General features: G+C 47.0%; 1 protein-coding gene across 4 annotated transcripts; it reads right to left on the bottom strand.

Moving 5' to 3' along the window:
- Positions 1 to 179: 179 nt before the first annotated feature.
- Positions 180 to 16,900, bottom strand: LOC105694386. 4 transcript variants are annotated; one of them, XM_012415006.2, is made up of 19 exons: positions 16,323 to 16,899; positions 13,670 to 13,776; positions 13,302 to 13,585; positions 11,657 to 13,209; positions 8,422 to 9,718; positions 7,903 to 7,923; positions 7,591 to 7,815; positions 7,212 to 7,395; positions 6,865 to 7,128; positions 6,438 to 6,796; positions 5,953 to 6,220; positions 5,390 to 5,443; positions 4,713 to 5,018; positions 4,053 to 4,439; positions 3,590 to 3,851; positions 3,266 to 3,478; positions 3,026 to 3,175; positions 2,833 to 2,939; positions 180 to 2,760 (listed from the first exon to the last, which is right to left on the bottom strand). In XM_012415006.2, exons 3-19 carry the CDS (start codon positions 13,562 to 13,564, stop codon positions 2,509 to 2,511), a joined length of 6,165 nt encoding a protein of 2,054 aa, XP_012270429.1. In that variant the 5' UTR covers positions 13,565 to 13,585; positions 13,670 to 13,776; positions 16,323 to 16,899; the 3' UTR covers positions 180 to 2,508. The 4 variants fall into 4 exon arrangements, with proteins under 4 accessions (XP_012270429.1, XP_012270430.1, XP_012270431.1 ...); XM_012415007.2 differs by having other exon boundaries at positions 7,212 to 7,383; XM_012415008.2 differs by lacking the exon at positions 5,390 to 5,443.
- Between the last annotated feature and the right edge of the window lie 1,012 nt (positions 16,901 to 17,912).

Below are 17,912 nucleotides of genomic sequence, written 5' to 3'. Positions count from 1 at the left end.
CGTATGAAAGCGTAGAGGTTATTTTGAAGTCTGACGATCTCGTTGGCAAGCATTGATCAAACTTGCGCGTCGCGGCCATTGTCGCCGTTTCTACGGTTTCGATTAAGACACATTTTGCAGGAACAATGAATCACTCCCAACGCAGATAACGTACGAATTGCTTTTAATTAAAATGTCCAAGAGCATTCGTAATGACAATGGTTTGTTGATATATTAAAAAGCTGCCGTATAACCGCGCATCAACGGACCCCGTTGAGGCGCCTCGGTTGAATGTCAACTTCCGAGGAGGAGGTACATTCGGATGAATTAAAGTACGGTTAATTAATTAATTAAAAAAGAAAACGCAGGACATTACGTCACATCTTGCGCCTGTGCCTCGCTTTATCAGCGTTTCGGACGTGCGGCTATCGACGGCGAGACAAAACGTCGGAGTCTTCCGTTAAGAACCGCCTAGAAAAGAGAGATAAAAACCTATCGTAAAGATCAGTCGGGAACTGTTAAACGTCTGCTTTTATGGCTATCCCAAAATCGCGCCTCCGTTTCCTCATTCAAGTCGATCGGACGTGACCGAAAGGCTTCCTAGTACGTACAAATTTTAAAAATACACATTCAATCGCTCGCAAAAAGCTCTGGTAAAAAGAAGCAATAAGAATCGACCCTTGTTTCATTCCTCAAGGTTCCCGGGTCCCTTTCGAATATTTCATTCCCCAATCTTCAGTCCATATTTCGTCGTGTATTTAACGCAAGCGATTTCGTAAAGCACTCAACTCTTAAGAAACAATGGTACGCCGTACTGTTGTACAAAACTGGAGGACATTGATAAACATTCGAGATTATCCAGGTAAACTGTATACACTATGAATTATTATGACACTACTGTTACGGTCGGTCCGCCGATTTTACGTGATAATAATTACCGCTAACGTCGATATTATCATTAAATATATATTGTATATACAAAGTGCGTCCCCCAGCCGTTGGTGTTTCGTTTATACGGTTGGTCTTTCGACGTACATACGAGCCGACGCGAGTCCTCCCAACCGGGTAAGCAAAACACCTTGTAATGGGCCATAAAACTTACGGACTATCATAAATAAGTACACGCACGGTTAACGTACGTCCGTCTACTACCGGTTACGGTGCAACGAGGCGAGGCGCGTTATCGATACGAATAAAATGTATGGAATACGTGTCCCCGACTCGTTGGTGGTATTTAACACAGAGAAAGTTCGATACACATATCCGCGCGACACTCACGCATTTATCGATGGTACAACGGAAGTCGAAGAGGTAATTTCACTTGTAAACACCTTGTGGGCGACGTCATCGATGATCGGTTCGCGTGGAATGTCTAAGATGAAAGCTAGAAAGGATTACGAGAGCGAAGGCGACGAGGAAAGAGAGAAAACCCGCGGAAAGACGAGCGAATGCGTGAGTTACTCGACGGACGGAGTGTACATTTACGAATTTAATTCCCTTCCTCGAATCTCTAGGAGTGATACCCAAGTATGCTAAGAATTCATTGATGCAGTCGTTGATATGAGACGTCTTGAGCAAAATCCGAGATAAAAAAAAGAAAAGAAAGACAACCAACGTGGGAAAAATAAGCCCTTCCCGTGTCTACGCTCGAGACCACTGTTACATACACACTTTACTGAGTTAACTAAACGAAATTCGTTGACAATTCACGAAATACGGTAGACAGCCACTGTCTCTAGCAATAATTTGCTACAATCTTAGATTATAATCGTGTACGAGTTATATCCATACGATTCGTCCAAACGTTAGAAATAAATAAAGCGAGAACGCAATAATGAACGGCAACGGGATACTTGTTGCCTCCCAACTCAGATACGTTACATGTAGGTACGATTGTGAGATAATTAATTAGGGACACTCTAATCTCGTTACAATTTCGTCAATGTAGCTCGACCGTGTGTGGCATACACACCCTCGCATGCATACCCGTTCTCCACATATTCCATAATCATGCACACGTGACACTTCACATAATCGCTCGAATGGCTGATCATTGAATGTCATTATTACTCGTCAGCAGGAATGGCAATTATAACGATTACGGCGATGACGATAACAATAGTAATAGTATACTAATCGATTGTAAATTATAATAAAGAATACAAAAATATGAAAATAACAATATCCCTCTTAACTTTCACGCCTTGACAGAAGCGTACGAAATTAGCTTCGAACTTTGCGTCAACATTGCGTGATGACCGAGCGAAAACGAGATAATGAACTTCGGGTGGACTAAATGAACTTAACTGTCCAATTGAATACTCTGTCAAGTGAACAGCGATGTTTATACGCATCTGCGCGTCCAACATAGAAGTACGCTAAAAAAAAAAGGCAATGTGACAAACGGTACGCAACTGCGTGTAAAATTGAAAATTTCCTAGATTGATCTCGCTCAGTACCAAACTGAGGTAATTCATGACTTCGCTCTCCGTACATATAGTAATCGCCGAACTGTCCTGGCTATTCAAATCATTTTTTCCGTGCCGCTTTCTCCGCTTTTCGCCGCATACGTTCTATTTCCTTCCGCTCCTTGCGCTCTCGGTCGGCTTGGGCCCGCAGTTCCTTTAATTTACGTTTAAGATGAGCTTTCTCTTCGTCGAAAATGCCGAGAGCTTTCAGATCACGAGATTCCAATCGTAAAAGACTTCCCCCGCTAATGCCAGCTTCAAGGAAACGCGATGCATACCGCTCCAAACCCACTCCCGACAGCCATTGACAAACCTGACACATTCAATTGAATTATTAAACATATACGCCGGTAGAACCAAAACGTACTTTCCCGATAATACTCACTTGCTCTTTGGACCAGTCGGTGATGGGAGTATTTTGCCAAAAGTGAGACTTCTTATCACCCAGACCGAAGTCACTTGGATGAGGCGGCAGCCAGACTTCACTGGAATCTGCAGACATCGATTATACTTTTAAATAAAAATTGCAACATCTAGAGTTTAGAATATTCAAGAGATTTTTTTTTTTTAATGCATACCTGCACTACTAGTTTTAGATGGACTAGGTTCGGCAGCTGTAGGACTCACAGAACCACCCGACGATAAGCTCGACGGTGAGCCACCAGGGTGATGCCATGGTGTACTTCCACTTCCGATTAAATTCGGCGTGGGAACTGCTACTTTTTTCACTGGGAAGATAATATAAAATAACAAAATATTGTACACATTTACAATTGGAGCATGCTGAACGGCAACAACGACTTCGTCATCTCTAATACCTCTTTGATTCGCCTCGCTCACAGCTTGTCTAATTTCTTCAACTAAATGGTGCGTGACTAGGGTTGGATCGTTATTGTGCGGATTGTTTAAGTCACTGAAGTCTCCTGAACTTTCTCTCGACGAGGACAGGTCGTTTCCTCCAAGTCGTCTCTCCCTCTCGGCCAGAACCTGCTTCAGTTGTTCGGCCAACGAAGCGGGAGGACCTGATAACCCTGAAGAATGATAATAATTCAATAAAGAAAAATACAGAAATATATTCAAAATATTATTTAAGGTGTGTAAGGATAGGGCGGCATACACCAATCTCAGGAAAATAATCATACCTTTCTGAGAAGGCGGCCAACTTTGTTCCGTCATAGCTCTGACTTGTGAACTTATTGTACTGTGTTGTCGAATCATCGTAGAATGCGTGGACTCGAAGTGCTTGCTCTTCTGCGAGCAAATCGAGGAACTGCTGGAATAGGAACTCAAGTTTGATTGTTTCGAGGTTGAATCCGTGATCGAACGTGTGCTCGTCTCGTGGGAGACGAGTTTCGACGATGAATCCTCGTCGGTGTTGTCACCTGACTCGTCTAAACCGTAATCCTGCAGATCAATTTTTACGTCATTAATCGGTCATTTAATTCGTCTTTTACGCATTACGTTCCTTTAAGGAAACTCGGTAGAGTTTCGCGCCACATACACTTAATGGCATGCGCGAGCGGCGCCGAATATTTGACGCCAAAGTTCGGCACTTGAATTCGAGAAATATTTATTTCTCAAATAAATAGAGACTATCATACATACCGAACTACTATTGCTGAGGCCCCCCGATCTCTTCGGGAGCTGCCGATTGGCGAGTCCTCCTCTGCTTGCGAGTTCAGCTTTACTTTTCCCGGCTGTATTGTCCAAGAGACGATGAGCAGGTACGGCGCGGTCCAGCTCCTCTTTAACCGGCAACGGCAGTGGTAGTTTCCTTTCTACGGTGGCAGTCTTGTCTCCATCATCCGGACTACTGAGATCTGACGTCTCGGTGTCCGAGAGTTGACAGCTGTTAGATGACGGCGGAGGTGGAAATTGACGACGAGAGAGTTGCGGCGTCATAATCCTAGCGGTCGCCCCATCATACGGTAATCGTACCGGTAATCCGAACTCCCTTTGCGTCTGAGTCAATGTCAGTTCCAAGAGGATTACCTGGCAACGAAGATGGATAACTATTAGTTCCAACTACTGTAGCATTGATACCCTTGATCCCATTTACAGATACATCGAGGATGTGAAATAACAGCAAATAACGCATGCATCGGACATGGAAAACACCATACGAGGTCTACGGGACTAAGTGGAGACTCGGACATCGGATTGATATATTACATGGTAAATTGTTAACAGACTGTTCGACGTGTTAGCGCGCCATCGGCGTTAGGTTTGTATTTCACTTCCCAGCCGATGGGATGATCCACATACCCTGTCTTTCAGACTCTTGACAAGCGCGTTATACTCCGTATCCTTCTCTTGAAGAAGTTGTTGGTAAAACTCATCTCTCGCCGCAACATCTGTCCGCAGTTCCCTAGCGGTTCTCCTGGCACGAGCATACTTTTGCTGAAGAGCCGCACTTTGAGCAGTCGCTTGAGCGAGCATTTCTCGAGCCGCCGCCAAATCTTGACGAGCCGTGCTCAAAGCTCTCTCGGACTCGTGAAGCCGAAGACCGGACTCCCGCAATTTGGCCGCGTACTCTTCGCTGCCGGCGCCGCTGTTTTCCAGTTCTACAAGCTAAAAAGACCAAGCACGTCTAGAATGTATTCCTCGAGGATTTAGGTATCGAGAGCCAACAAGCTGCGAAAGCGATTACACAGAGAAATGCGCCCTTGAGTCTAACGGAAGAAACAGAAAGGCTTACGGGTTTACGTCGTGACCATCTCGACGATAGACCGCACGTGAGGCACACCAACGAGAAGGAAGTCGATAAAACAGCTAAGGGTGTGACACAAGTTCTATTCTACTGATTTCCATACGACTATTTACAAAGCACGAGTAAGTTGAGGAAGAAAAAGTAGTCCAAAGGAAACTCCATACGATAGGCTTGCGAAGGGTGCGATTGTACAGTGGGATTATATACGGTAGTAATTTCAGTATGCATTTACCTTCGCCTTGAGCTTTTCCACTTCTCCATCGGCTAGTGCGAGCTTATACTGACTCTGCAAGCAGCCAACGATACACGCAACACATAAGCAAAAAACCCGAGAATATATAACTTTACCGAAGGTCTCTAAGTTAACGTCTTCCACGTCTGCTACCAATATGCATCGGATCAGTATCGAAAACATATACACAGGGGATGAACATTTCTCTCGACTACACGACCGACAAGGACGTTCGAAATTTTATATACAAGAACTATAAAAGGTGATATAAGAAAAAATGATACATCGAACTATAAATACAGCGTGTGCAACGAATAATCAACAAGCGTTTCTGGCATTTCCGGGATTGGTGCAAGTAGAACCTTCGTCTACGTTGGGCGTATCTAATTGTTTATAAATACAAAAGAGAGGGTATCTAGAATCAAAGTACTTTCGAAGCTTTCGATAACGACCGCAGGACAAGACTTATCGGAACGGTGACGATTAGGCCGCGATAATTTAAAAAAAAGCCTCGAAAGTTCGATGGTTGCTTCTTATGTTTAATAGAGAAAAGTGCTAAATACCTCCTGCAAGAGCATTCTTAAGCTGTCAACGTCACTTTGCGTCGTTGGCGAAGCATGCGTTGGTAAGGAGGAACTGATAATCGGAGATCGGCTTCTGTTAGTGGGGGACAAATAAGTATCGATAGGACTTTGAGGAGGTTCTCCTTCCGAGCAGGAGGACATCGTCGGGGATCCAGGAATCCCTCCGGTGCCTACACCACTCCCTACTGAACTGTCCTCGCCTCCTCGTTGTCCGTCAGGTGAGACCGTGTCGGAGAAATTCAATCTTCTACAAACATAAAACGAAGCGTGCTAAAATAATTATTATACCTAAAAGATAAAAGTAACGTATGTTATGTCGCAGTATTCCCTCAGAACCCCAGGAGGCCTCAGGCCTGCCCCAGAGTGGCCGTGTTATCGTCAACGAAATTTAGCGAGCAAGGATAAACCATCATTGGGAACTCGACGATAAATTAATTTATGGATTTGCTGATGTTTAAACGTACCTGTTGGCACTAGTGGCCTGCTCCCGTTCCTTGTCGGCTTGCAAGCTTTGCCGAATCAACATTGCAACCTCGGAGTTCCTCGGGTCACGTTCTCTGCCGATTAAAAAGCGCACCAGACCGGAAGTATTTCGAAGGACACTGGCTGCATATGCCTGGGTTACGCCAACTAATGATTTCCCATCGACTTCTACGATCTGGTCGTTCACTTGTATCCTCCCCTCGCGCGCAGCTGCTCCTTTCTCCGTTATCGTTTTGACAAAAATCCCGAGTTTCTCGAGGCCCGCGTCTGCTCCAACTCCCATTCCTATTATGCTGAGTCCCAGACCTTCTGGCCCCTTCATCAATTCAACGGGGAATACCTAGCAAACATATTAAACAATTATCACCCTCCTGCTGAATGAACCGGTTAGACAAATAATTTCCATACCTCCATCTTCTCCACCCGCTTTTCAAGTTCATACTCTGCGCTCGCGGCGACAGGATCAACGTCTTCGTTTCGACGATCGTACTCGTTAACGGAATGCGTTGAATAAACTCGCATGGGTCCTGTGTCGAATGAAACCTTGGAAGTCTTCTTGACGGGAACCTGGACCGGCAGTGGTTCCTCCTCGTCCTCGGATTCGGGAATGCCTGCGACCTCCATCCAGAAATGGCCATCTTCAAAGTAGTGGACTCCGTTCTCCACTAAAACCTGAATACAATATTTTCTTCACCTGCCATTTAAATCTATGAACAGGTAAAATTGAAGATCTAACGACTAGATGAAGGAATTACAATTTTTCCAGGAACAGGCGTGTAGTCGTCCTGCTGTTCGGTTTCGGTATCTTCGTTAGCTTCCTGGGTGTCATTCAGGCTACTGACGGATCCGAGGAGTCCGCTCTCACTACCTGTTACAGATCCAACTTGACTCTCCGTCAAGGAATCAATGGTCAGGTCGCTGCGAGATCTGTGGGACAGACTGAAAATTACCAAGTTTAACTAGGCCTCATTCCTCGAGGTATGGATAACATCTCGATAGAATGAATTGACTTGATTTACTTGGACACCCGTGATGATCCTTGAACATTTGCATCGCCATCGAACGAGCAATGGTGAAAATGATAAGCACATGCCATGAGATAAGGATCGAAAAGAACGAAACCAAGCAAGTCACCTGTAGTCCTGGGTGATACTATTAATCAGGCTGGTGTCTGGAGCAGAGAGAACGTCGGAAAGCCAGTCAGGGGTATTGTCCAGTTCCTCTCTATCCTTTTCTTTATCCGCATCCTTATTTTTATCGCTAGTTTTCTCTTCGGCAACCAGTCCAACGGTGGTTGTGGGTGATAAGAGCCTCGCTATTTCTTGAGCCTCTTCATCGGAGAGCAGAGCCGACCCTTGTCTGGTTGACCATTTTTGACGATTTACTTTGGATCCTTGCGGCTCGTCACAATGTGTCGAAAGCAAGACTTAATACGACAGTACTCACCTAATCTTCTTCTCCAATATACTGCAGAGACCGGTCCAACATTGCAGTTCATTCACAGGTGCAAATTTAATCGAAATAAAAACCACATTAGAACGGAAAATGAATGTAAAGCTGCAAACGGACTCGGCATTTTCTATTCTGGGGAGGGAAAAAGTCGTGCTAGTACAGAGCACTAGCCACGAGTACTCTCACTTTGTGCACGGAATTACCCATTGAAAGGACTCAAAGCAAGAAACCATCGAATAAAAAATTTAAAAAACATGAAAATGCTTCACCACATTTTGCATTGAATATAATCGATTACCTGCAAAGTGTTTGGCACTTGGAGATTTTTTTATAATCAAGCACTTTGACCGATCGTATAAGTAACACTTAATCGGTTGCAGGTGTCGAGTGAAGGCGATACCTTTTCTCAGGTGGTTTTCCCGAACTCAAGCCGACGCGACAGCAGCCGATCGAGTGTTTTAAGACACCAAGAGGTTTGTAAACAAGAAGTACAATTAGAGATTAAAGATTTACCGAGAGCTCAATAGGTTCTCCGCCTCGTCTGCGGTCATGGTGTCCGGTGTGACCGGAATCAGCTGTCTCCCCATCCGCTTTGGAGGTGTTTCTTGTTGCCCATTCTGATTTTCCACAGACGTTAGGCTTTCCAAATTCGTAATTGTTTTGGCATCGCTAGAATCGCTATCCTCCACGACGCTGTTCTCGGTTTCCTTCGGTTCCTCCTTCGAGTCGCTTTCCTGAACTTTTTTATCGGAGATAGCAGCTATCCGAGGCTTCGCCATTTGCTGATTGGCATTCGAAGTAGCGTTCTCCTTCATCCACAACTTCGCCATCTCGGCCTTTTGTTTCTCCTGTTCCCATGTAGTTTGTTTCTGATCGGAATCATCGGCACTTTTATTCAAAACGCTGTTACTACCTTGAAAATGCAAACGAGTGACCGATTGCTCGGGAAAAGCAGTCGTTACCGGCTCGGAATTATTCGAGTCGCTTCTGGAGAAACTGTGAATCGAATTGGGCTGCGCTTCGATTTGGCTGGGCTCTTTGTTAGCCGATTGCTTAAGTAAATTAGAATTATCTCGACTACTCGAGACGCTAGAGGACTGATTAACACTTACAGAAGACTTATCTACATAATCCGACTTGCACTCAGTTTCCGTGAAGCTAGACCGCTTTTCGGACACTTCTTCCTTATTTTTAGCTAACTTCTCTCTCACTGACACCTTGATCTGTTCGTTTTTCGCATTAGATACTGTCTTGGCATTAGTAGCATGGCACAAAGAATCGGGCAAGATTTGTTTATCTATGGAGGGATCCGGCTTTACCTTTCGGTTATCCAGAGAAGCATTCTCAGCTTCTTCCGGCAGAGAATTCGTTACCGTGGCTTGTTGAAATTTGTACACGCCATCTGGAGCCAGCTGAGACTGATAACCACTTTGGGGCTTTTCGTCCGAAGAAATCTTAACTTGAGATTTGCTCTCCGGGTTACATTTAATGTGCGTCTTGGGTTCCGATTTATTCTGCACGCTGGCTTCCTGATTTTGCTGCAGTCGCCTTGCATATGGCGAAGGTACCGGTATATCCTTGTGTTCCAGTGGTGGATATTCCTGGTCCGAACTAACAATCGATGGCGGCCGCTGACCCATTCCGATGGCAGGCAAATCCACTCGAACATGGGACCTTCGAATAACAGTTGCGGTATCCGTCTCGTTAAATTTCGACTCCTTCTCCGCAATGTCCTCGTCGTCCAAGATCTTCTCGATGTACGTCGTGGGCTTTTCAGGTTCTTCCATTTCCAAGTCATAGCTATTGCGCCCTGTAACCATTAAAACACGTCGTTATCCTTAATAATAATAGTGATTAATCATGCATCATCTCAATTAAACACTGCCCCATTCGCAACTAAGCACAACTTCCTCCTTACTTTACTCCCATTTTCAAGATATACCTCGGCAATCGATGCACAGCAGTCGAAGACACATAGCACCGATATACCCAACGATTCCCAAAGATCGGTTCACCTTTTCGAATTCCTTGCACAGGTAAAAATTTAATCCGAACGGCAACTTCCGACCAAAATACACTGATACCTCGAAGGAGCACTCCGCGACCTGTCCTCTCGCGAGTGGGCGTGCATATTCGGGATTCCGAACATCTCCCCGAAAATATATCCGACTTTTCCCACAGACAACACCGATCGAAGATTAAAACGACAGAAATCGTGGTCGACCAAAAATCTGAACCATAGGAACCCGTCAAGATGAGACTCCTGGCAAGAGTTTTCGCACACTTCCAAGTGTAACCCAGATAAAATAAAAAAAATCAATCCTCAAATTTTTAATACCAATTAACACAACGTTTTAATCTGAAGTACGTAAGGAATTTCATTGCAAAATTATTTTCACGTGTTCCCCCATTTGTCAGGTTAACGCAACGTTTTAATTTAAGTACGTAAGAAATTTAATGGTAAAATTATTTACACGTGGAGTTTTGTACGTGCTACCCATTTGTCAGATTAACGCAGCGTTTTAATTTAAGTACGTAAGGAATTCGATAGGGAAATTATTTGCACGTTAAATATTGCACGTGCTCCCCATTTGTCAGGTTAACGCGACGTTTTAATTTAAGTACGTAAGGAATATAATTGCAGAATTATTTGCACGTTAACGTCTGCACGTGCTCCCTCATTTGTCAGGTTGGCGCGATTCACTCGCGGACAAAAGGCGCGGCCCCTCGTTGTCTCGCCGCGGCACTGGTAGAATGTCTAGAATTCGAAAAGCAACAACGATCCACGACGATTTCGCCAATTCCTCGTAATAGCGAGGATTTTTCCGACATCCCGGCGATATAAACCGAAGGAGTTGCAAGCAAACAGATGCCGAACAGGGTTCACACTGATTTCTATAAATAATACCGTTCACAGACTGGTGGGAGTATAAGCTTAAGGACAGGAGAAGGAGTCGAGAGAAGGGGCATGCCCCTTCAAACTTTTACTTTTACTTTTTAGTATTTTGGCAGACTGCCACTTAAAGTCAGGAAGGAGGCACCGACAATTTTAATAACTGCGCCTGGTCAAGTTAAGTACTTCTCACCGTCGTCATTTCGACCGATTTGCATATAATCGTTATATAAATAATCTCACTTTACGTAGCACCTCAAGTTTTCCCCTCAACTAATCACAGGTTGGTCCAAACCCGAGCAAACCTTCTTAACACGTTGTGCAAGAGTACGTTGAATTTATTAATAATAAAAAAAAAGATCCCTTACAACTAATTACTCGCGCCTTCGGTCAGCCTTGAGAGAGGAATCGGTGAGCCGAGAAAGACATCTAGAAAGTTGCAGACAAATTCAAGGAGTCTATGAAGAAAGAGAAAGAAAGAGAATCCCGCCGAGGACGTTGGAAACGTCCAAATGAAAAGCTTTGTCGAGACGGCTCAAACGCCTTTGTCTTGAAACCGTGGAAAATGAATCCTTTGTCAAGTTTGCCGCAAGCTTTGCCGTCCGGAAGAATGCACCGGAACGAGCATGAGGCAATTGGCAAAGAGCTTTCGCGAAAAGTTCACCATTCATCGAGGGAACTCGTTGAATCGTCGGTATATAATCCGAGGAAGTGAGCACGTCTTTTAGCAACAAGCCTCCGCTCAATACTCCATTAAAAACAAAGCATCTATGAAAATGACACCGTCGTCACTTTCCGCGTCCAAATGTGGCAAGCCACGAGTCGGAAAGCTCAAGCCAGAGAATGTATCCCTACCGGTTTGGATCTTCTCGGAGACCTCTTTGTCGGCCTTCTCTTCTTTGCTGTCCTTGGAAGGGGAACTAGGGGAACTCATGCTGGAGGAAGCGCTATCGGTATCTCCGGAGGGCGGCCTCAGCTCCGTATCCGGCGACCTCGTTCTATCCTGCCTCCTCTCCTCGACCCTGTTCTCTTTTCTCTTGACAGTGTCCACGCAGGGCTTCGCCCAGTCCGGCCTAGAATCGACCCGGAAGACCTCCTTCTTAGCCCCGGTCTCGCTCTCCCTGGGAGGTTTCGAGTCCGAGGCATTCCGCAAGATCTCCTCGTTCTTGGCAAGCCACTCGTTCCTCCACTCCGAGGTCTTTGGCGGCGACCGCGAAGGGCTCGCGGGCCGATTCAACATATCCGGAGGTTGCAGAAAGTCCACCTCGGTTTTCGACTTGACCTCAACATTCTCATCCGTCGAGGTACTTGAGGCGTTCTGAACCTTCTCCTGGGGCTTCTCGCGTGACTTAGCGTGCTGAGCATCGGTCGCAACGGCATGGACGCTTTTAGGTGTCCCGGAGACATCGTCGGTCTGCTTCGAGACCCGAGGACTGGTTCTCTCGGAGGCATCGACGCCTTTCGTCGCGTTCTTCCCCGAAACGCCCTTCTGGACGACAGCGTACTCGGGCACAGGAGCGTCCTGAGGTTTCTGTTCGTGGAAGTTGGCCGGACTCTTTGCCGTGTCTCGCCGCTGCTCCTGGTTCCTTGCCGAGTTCTTGGCGGCTTGTGCGTTAGGTACCTTCTGCACCACCGCGTACTCCGGCATCCCGGGGGAGATGTCGAAGGCGTCGTCGACGGTGGCATACTCCGGACTCCCGGGATACTCTGCGTTGGTGGGACTGACAGCTGCTATGCTGGCGGGTCGTTCTTTCCTCAAGTTCCCAGCGGAGGAGTTTCTCGTCGGTGGAGGCGGCGGGGGCGGCGACACGTTGGCGGACGGCCTCGCAGAACAGAAGCTGGCCGACCTAGTGGCGAGGCAGCTCGACGTGTCCGTCAGTCTTTTAGCGTCTTTTTCCTGGTTATCTGCGCCCGTGGCGTGTCCTGGAGCGCCTTCAGCGGCCGCCCTGATCGAGTTCTGATTGAGCGAGGTCTGGACGACCGAGCGATTCGGGTCCGAGTTGTACCTGCTCGGTCTCGTCTTGGAGAAGTGGCTGGTCCAGTTCTTCTGCTTCTCGATGAGCTCCTTCGAGTTCAGCCGTCTCTCGGGTTTCTCGGGCTTTTCGGGCCGCTCGTCGAGGCGGTTCTCCTTACCCGGGCTCTTCTCGAATTTCCCCACGCCCACGCGAGGCCTCAACCTGTCGGAGACCATTTCGGAGCTGTACGAGTGTCCGTTCTCAAAGTGTCTCTCGGCGTTCAGGGCAGGTACGCTGGCGCTCCAGTTGCTCAGGTGATCCCTGGTTCCCGGTGGAGAGGGAGACCGGGGCCGGGGCGACCTCGCCGGGGACGTGCATCCCGATCCAGAGTTCGCCGAGCTGGACCTCGACCTCAGCCCGTGCAGATTCGTAGGCTTGGCGATCCTGTCCGCTCTGAAACCAAGACAACCAATGAATTACCACGAGCCCATCGAAATCAATCGTTTGTTTCTTTCTTCCCCACCCAAGAAGAGATTTCTACTCACAATCGACTTGGCTTGTTCTCCTCGCCAAGCTTCTCAAACAGCGCCCTGGCATTGTTGAATCGCGCCACGTGGCTCTCGGTCCTGACTACCGTAACCTGCGTCGGAGACTCCTTCGACGGTGCGGGAGGCTCTTTGAAGCCGTCCGTCAGGATCGTGTTTGATCTGTGGCTCGGGTTCTCCAGCTGGGGCTTCGACTGAAATATATTCGCTATCGCCGAGACCTTCGAGCCCCCCATTCGCTTCTTCTCCTCCACCGTTGCCATCTTTGACGTGCTCGTGATGTTCTTGAAAGGAAATGCTTGCATAAATTAAAACCAAGGAGGCAAGGACAGCCGAAGGCGCTATTCGAGGCCATAAAAAATGCATACCTAGGATAGGAAGAATGCAGGAGTCGGTTGCGTGCAATTCAGCGGCAGGTGATGTTTCAGCCCATTGTCATTCGTGTAGATCCGTAGTTTCATCGGTCCTGGGGTACCTGGAAGGAACAAGGATCTCTATGAGCGATCGATCAACCAGGTATCGACGATCGGACGACACCGATCCCTTTTCGCCCCTTTTCTCGCGTCGTTCGCCCCTCGACCGCCGATTTCTGGTCATTGAGCATCTCCGTACTCCATGGACCGAGCCGACCTTTGTCAAAGCCTTTGTCGCGAAGCCTCGTCGATAGGTGAAGGTCGACGGGAATTCCTAACATTAGAGATTCGGCCTGGCCCCGTTGAATCGACACGGCGTGAATATTCCGAAGAGCAGTCCGCAAAAAATGGAGGATGCCGAAGACCGAGTCCAAGGTACTTCGAGGCCCTCCCTGAAGGGATCCCCCATGTATGGGGAAGAGGTCCCTTCGAGTCGGGAGGAGTGCACTCGTTTACGACGGTCCCTTTGTTTTCTAATTCCAACAAAGACCAATCCCGGTGGGAATGATTTAAGTCGGAGTTCAAGTGGGAGACGCGTTATATAGAGGCTGGTCTTGTCTGGGCTTCACCCCTCCTCTCGTTTGCCAGAGCACGGCATACTGTTCTCCTGCAATCAATACTTGAATCCTGCCCTGTGCCTGTGGTTAAGAGGCGAAAAGAGGAGACATCCGCCTTTCGTAGATCCCCGGTGGTTGTCCGATCGATCTATCGAGGCTTCCCGGTGCATTCGGTGCACTCTTCTCGCAGCACCGAAGACCGCGCCAGGGAGGGAGCGACTTCGCCCTTCCCCGATAACTCTATATCATCGGTGCCTTTTTGCTCGGTGTTCTCGTCGGCGATTTTAAGGCAAAGTTCACGTTCATTCATAACAGCCGATCGTGACCTTCCGCATGCTCGGCTCGGACCTGCGTCTGCAGATAAGACGCGAAAACAGGGAACGCACGAGATTTAACTAGTTGACCACGTTGAGTTAGGCCGAGACCGAGACCATGTGGGAAAAACTAACGACGGGCGAAATCGGTCCTGGTCTTAGTCTTGCAAAAAATGCAGAATTTCGCCCGTCGCTGCGAAAAAAACGCGCCTCCGTCCCAGAGTTACGCCGCTAAAATCCGATCTACCTACGACCCATTTTGTGCCGTACATTAGGCGCTCCATTAATTTACAAAGGCCTACCCCCGGACACTCCGCAATTGGCCAGACTCCACGCGGTGATTAAAAAGAATACGTCCAGGCTTATCAGCAGGGCGAGTCGACGATAGATTTATCGATACCATTCCGATTGCTAGCGATTTGGTTCGCGATCCGCTCGCTAGGTCTCTGGAAGGTGAGAACGGAAGCAACGAGTCTTTTAACTGAGAGAGCGTAATGCAATTAGCGTTTTCTTACACATCCGTTCGAGGAAGTTCTTACACGCTGGTTCAAGGAAGAACCGTGGCAAATGGTTCGCTCGTTAAACTCTATTATGACGGGGCTTTAACCTAGGTAAATACTTGTACTCTCGACGGCCTTGAACTAGGCCTTGACTGTACAGTATGCTGTGCTACTGGCCTCTCTTTTCCGCCGTTCTTCCCGTAAGGCCCTTGTAATTATGCATTAGCATATCGGAATGTCCGCCACAACGTTCCCCGCCTCAGGTAGAATTTCCAGGCCGGCACCGATCATGCAAATAAAGGAGAAAAGCGCTTCCAAACGATAAGTGGCCTTTCGAGTCGGAGATGCCTCTGATCGGGAATAGTCGAGGATGTACAGTTACCTCCGTACTTTCGTTGCATACGAATAGTTCGTGCATTCCTGACCCAATACAAGAACCTACTAGACTTTTAGCCACACTTTGGAAGTGAGGTAGCAGTCTGGAAGCTTTTTTGCCGTGCCCCCCCCCCCCCCCCCCCCCCCCNCCCCCCCCGAACGTGCACTGCTTACCTAGCAACACTGCCTTCCTTTGACGCGTATACCATTGTCAACGGGCTTACTTTTATCAGAGGCCTACTCTTATCAACCCCCCTCCCTATGTACAGATAAGTCGGCAAAATTTATAAACTACTTTTGCGAAACACTTTCCAGAAATGGAAATTGCTTTTTCCCCTAGGTGACTGAACCGCCATTCAAGAATTGACATAAAAGAGACTGTCAACGGTATCTTTCTAATGATTATGAGGGTACACATGCTGTTAACAAAATTGAACGACCAATTAATAGTATCGAGTCGAACCTGGATATTCATTGATGACAAATAATAGGGTTTCACATCTTGGATCATATTATCACTCTATATGGGAATACACGTAGCTTCGACGTAGAACACCTGGCAGCGGAATGTATCGGAATCCGACCAAGCAATGAATTCGAGGCACTGAATTCTTGTCTCGAGTTCATTCGTCCATTGTACGATGCTTGCAGTAAGCTACTTAGAAGAAAACCAAGCATTCCAACAAGACCAGCCATGCAACCCATGGTACGAATTTGGCTTTTCTTCGTCGCAGGGTATGTATTCTTTCTGCTCTTCACGTAAGCTCTAGTTTCTTGACCCAAAGTCTCCCAGGTCTCCGAGGCAGTTAATCTTTGAGAACTGAAACGTGCTTTTGAAAAGTATTTGTAAATTCAAACTCACCAGAGGTGTCACCATGTGTAGGGGAGCATTTTTCGAGGGCGAAGACGGGCTGGTCTACCGATGGCCTGTCCCGGCAGGTGCAGTGGCCGACGATGGGCTCTCTGTATCGGGAAATGACATTTGCTCGTGGACGCGTAGCAGGAAATCCGCGAGACTGTTTCTTCGGATCGGCTTCTTCTGTCAGCCGAGGTGGCTGCTACTCGTCTCGGTCAGAGCGCTCCTGTTTTCACCGATTTTTTCGCCCAGCGGAGTATCGACGCCCAGCGCAGCACTCGCCGCGCACCAACGGTAGCGTCCTGCCCGTCCCTTAACCTCCCAACCAGTCGGTAATCGGTATTAATTTGAGGGCACCTCGAATCTCGGATCACAAAACACTTTCGCGACCGGCTGGGAGCTGCCCGTGTCAACAACCCGTGAAAAATGGTCCAAGATGGTGGCCATCCTATTTAAAGATGGCGGCATTTAAACGCCCTAGGGACTTTTCGACGCGAGCAAAACAACGCATGGAACTCGAAAGAAACCGACCGCTGGCCGTTTTTTGAACGAATTGGCACTTGCAAAAGACATTCGTTAGTCTAATGCTATCCCGTAAGTCGACTGCGGTTCGTACTTGCTAAGAGTTCTGATTATTTCTCAGACAGGCTTCGGCAGTTTTTGAGGCGATCAAGCGTATCGATCCCTTGAAAAATCCCTAGTGGCGCAAGCTGACCAATCCAAAAGAGCTGTTGGCTATATCGACTGTGATCAGAAGGTGTATTACCAGAGATGAGCAGGTCTGGTATTACCAGAGATGAGTTGGGAGATTGCTCACGGGCAGGGTCGCGCGATCGCGTCGTGTGCTGCCCTCTGGTTTTGTACGTGAGCTTTCACCGTTTTTTGCGCCCAAGGGCGGCGCAACAAATTTCTGACAGGGACTCACGCACTCGCGATGGCGGTGCCATCTACCAGTCGCCGCTNGTGAGAGCCGGTATTCCAATTGGTTTTATTTCTTGACAATGGAACAAATTTATTTTATTGGTAGTTGAACAAATTTTGAACTATCAATAAATAAACATCGTTTATGACGTGACTTCATGTCAAACATTTTCATCTTTCTCACCATTAGGAAGCATTCTTTTCGTAAATTAGTATAAATTGAGACCGTGCACGTCTTTCACAATTTTCTCCAATTACATCTTCAAGTTGCACAGGCACATATCTAAGCTGTAATGGTATTATATACATATATAATTGATTTCATTAGTATACGTAATAATTATAATTTTATTTGTTGTAATCATTACATATGGTAAGATGGCAATTCCAGTTATATTTTTTCGGCGCCCCCCGGTAATCAGCATCGTGGCTCCCGGACCGGAAGTGCGCTAGAATAGGGGAGATCGGGGCAATTTATCCCGCGGGGTAAATTTACCAATGTTTAATAATTTTTATATTTTTTATTTTATATCGTTCTCGATTTTAGCATACATTCCTAATCGTATCCCACACTTTCGTTGGTACTCGATATCATTTTCTGCGACGTTGTTTATTTGTTAAAAAATAAAACGAAAACTGCAACGATAGGTAAATTTGTTTAATCCCCTTTTTTTT

This window comes from Orussus abietinus, unplaced genomic scaffold, assembly GCF_000612105.2.
Source record: "Orussus abietinus isolate OABI.00-Male unplaced genomic scaffold, Oabi_2.0 scaffold299, whole genome shotgun sequence".
Lineage (NCBI taxonomy): Eukaryota > Metazoa > Arthropoda > Insecta > Hymenoptera > Orussidae > Orussus > Orussus abietinus.
This window is presented reverse-complemented; position numbering and strand designations above follow the sequence as displayed.

Bases quoted from the DNA above. Each gene is read 5' to 3' on its own strand.
- LOC105694386 (XM_012415006.2), bottom strand. From the start codon at position 13,564: ATGGCAACGGTGGAGGAGAAGAAGCGAATGGGGGGCTCGAAGGTCTCG. The intron at 7,924-8,421 runs GTAAATCTTTAA...CGGTCTCTGCAG, and splicing joins GAGAACCTATTGAGCTCTCG to TATATTGGAGAAGAAGATTA. The intron at 3,852-4,052 runs GTATGTATGATA...ATTGATCTGCAG, and splicing joins GCCTCAGCAATAGTAGTTCG to GATTACGGTTTAGACGAGTC.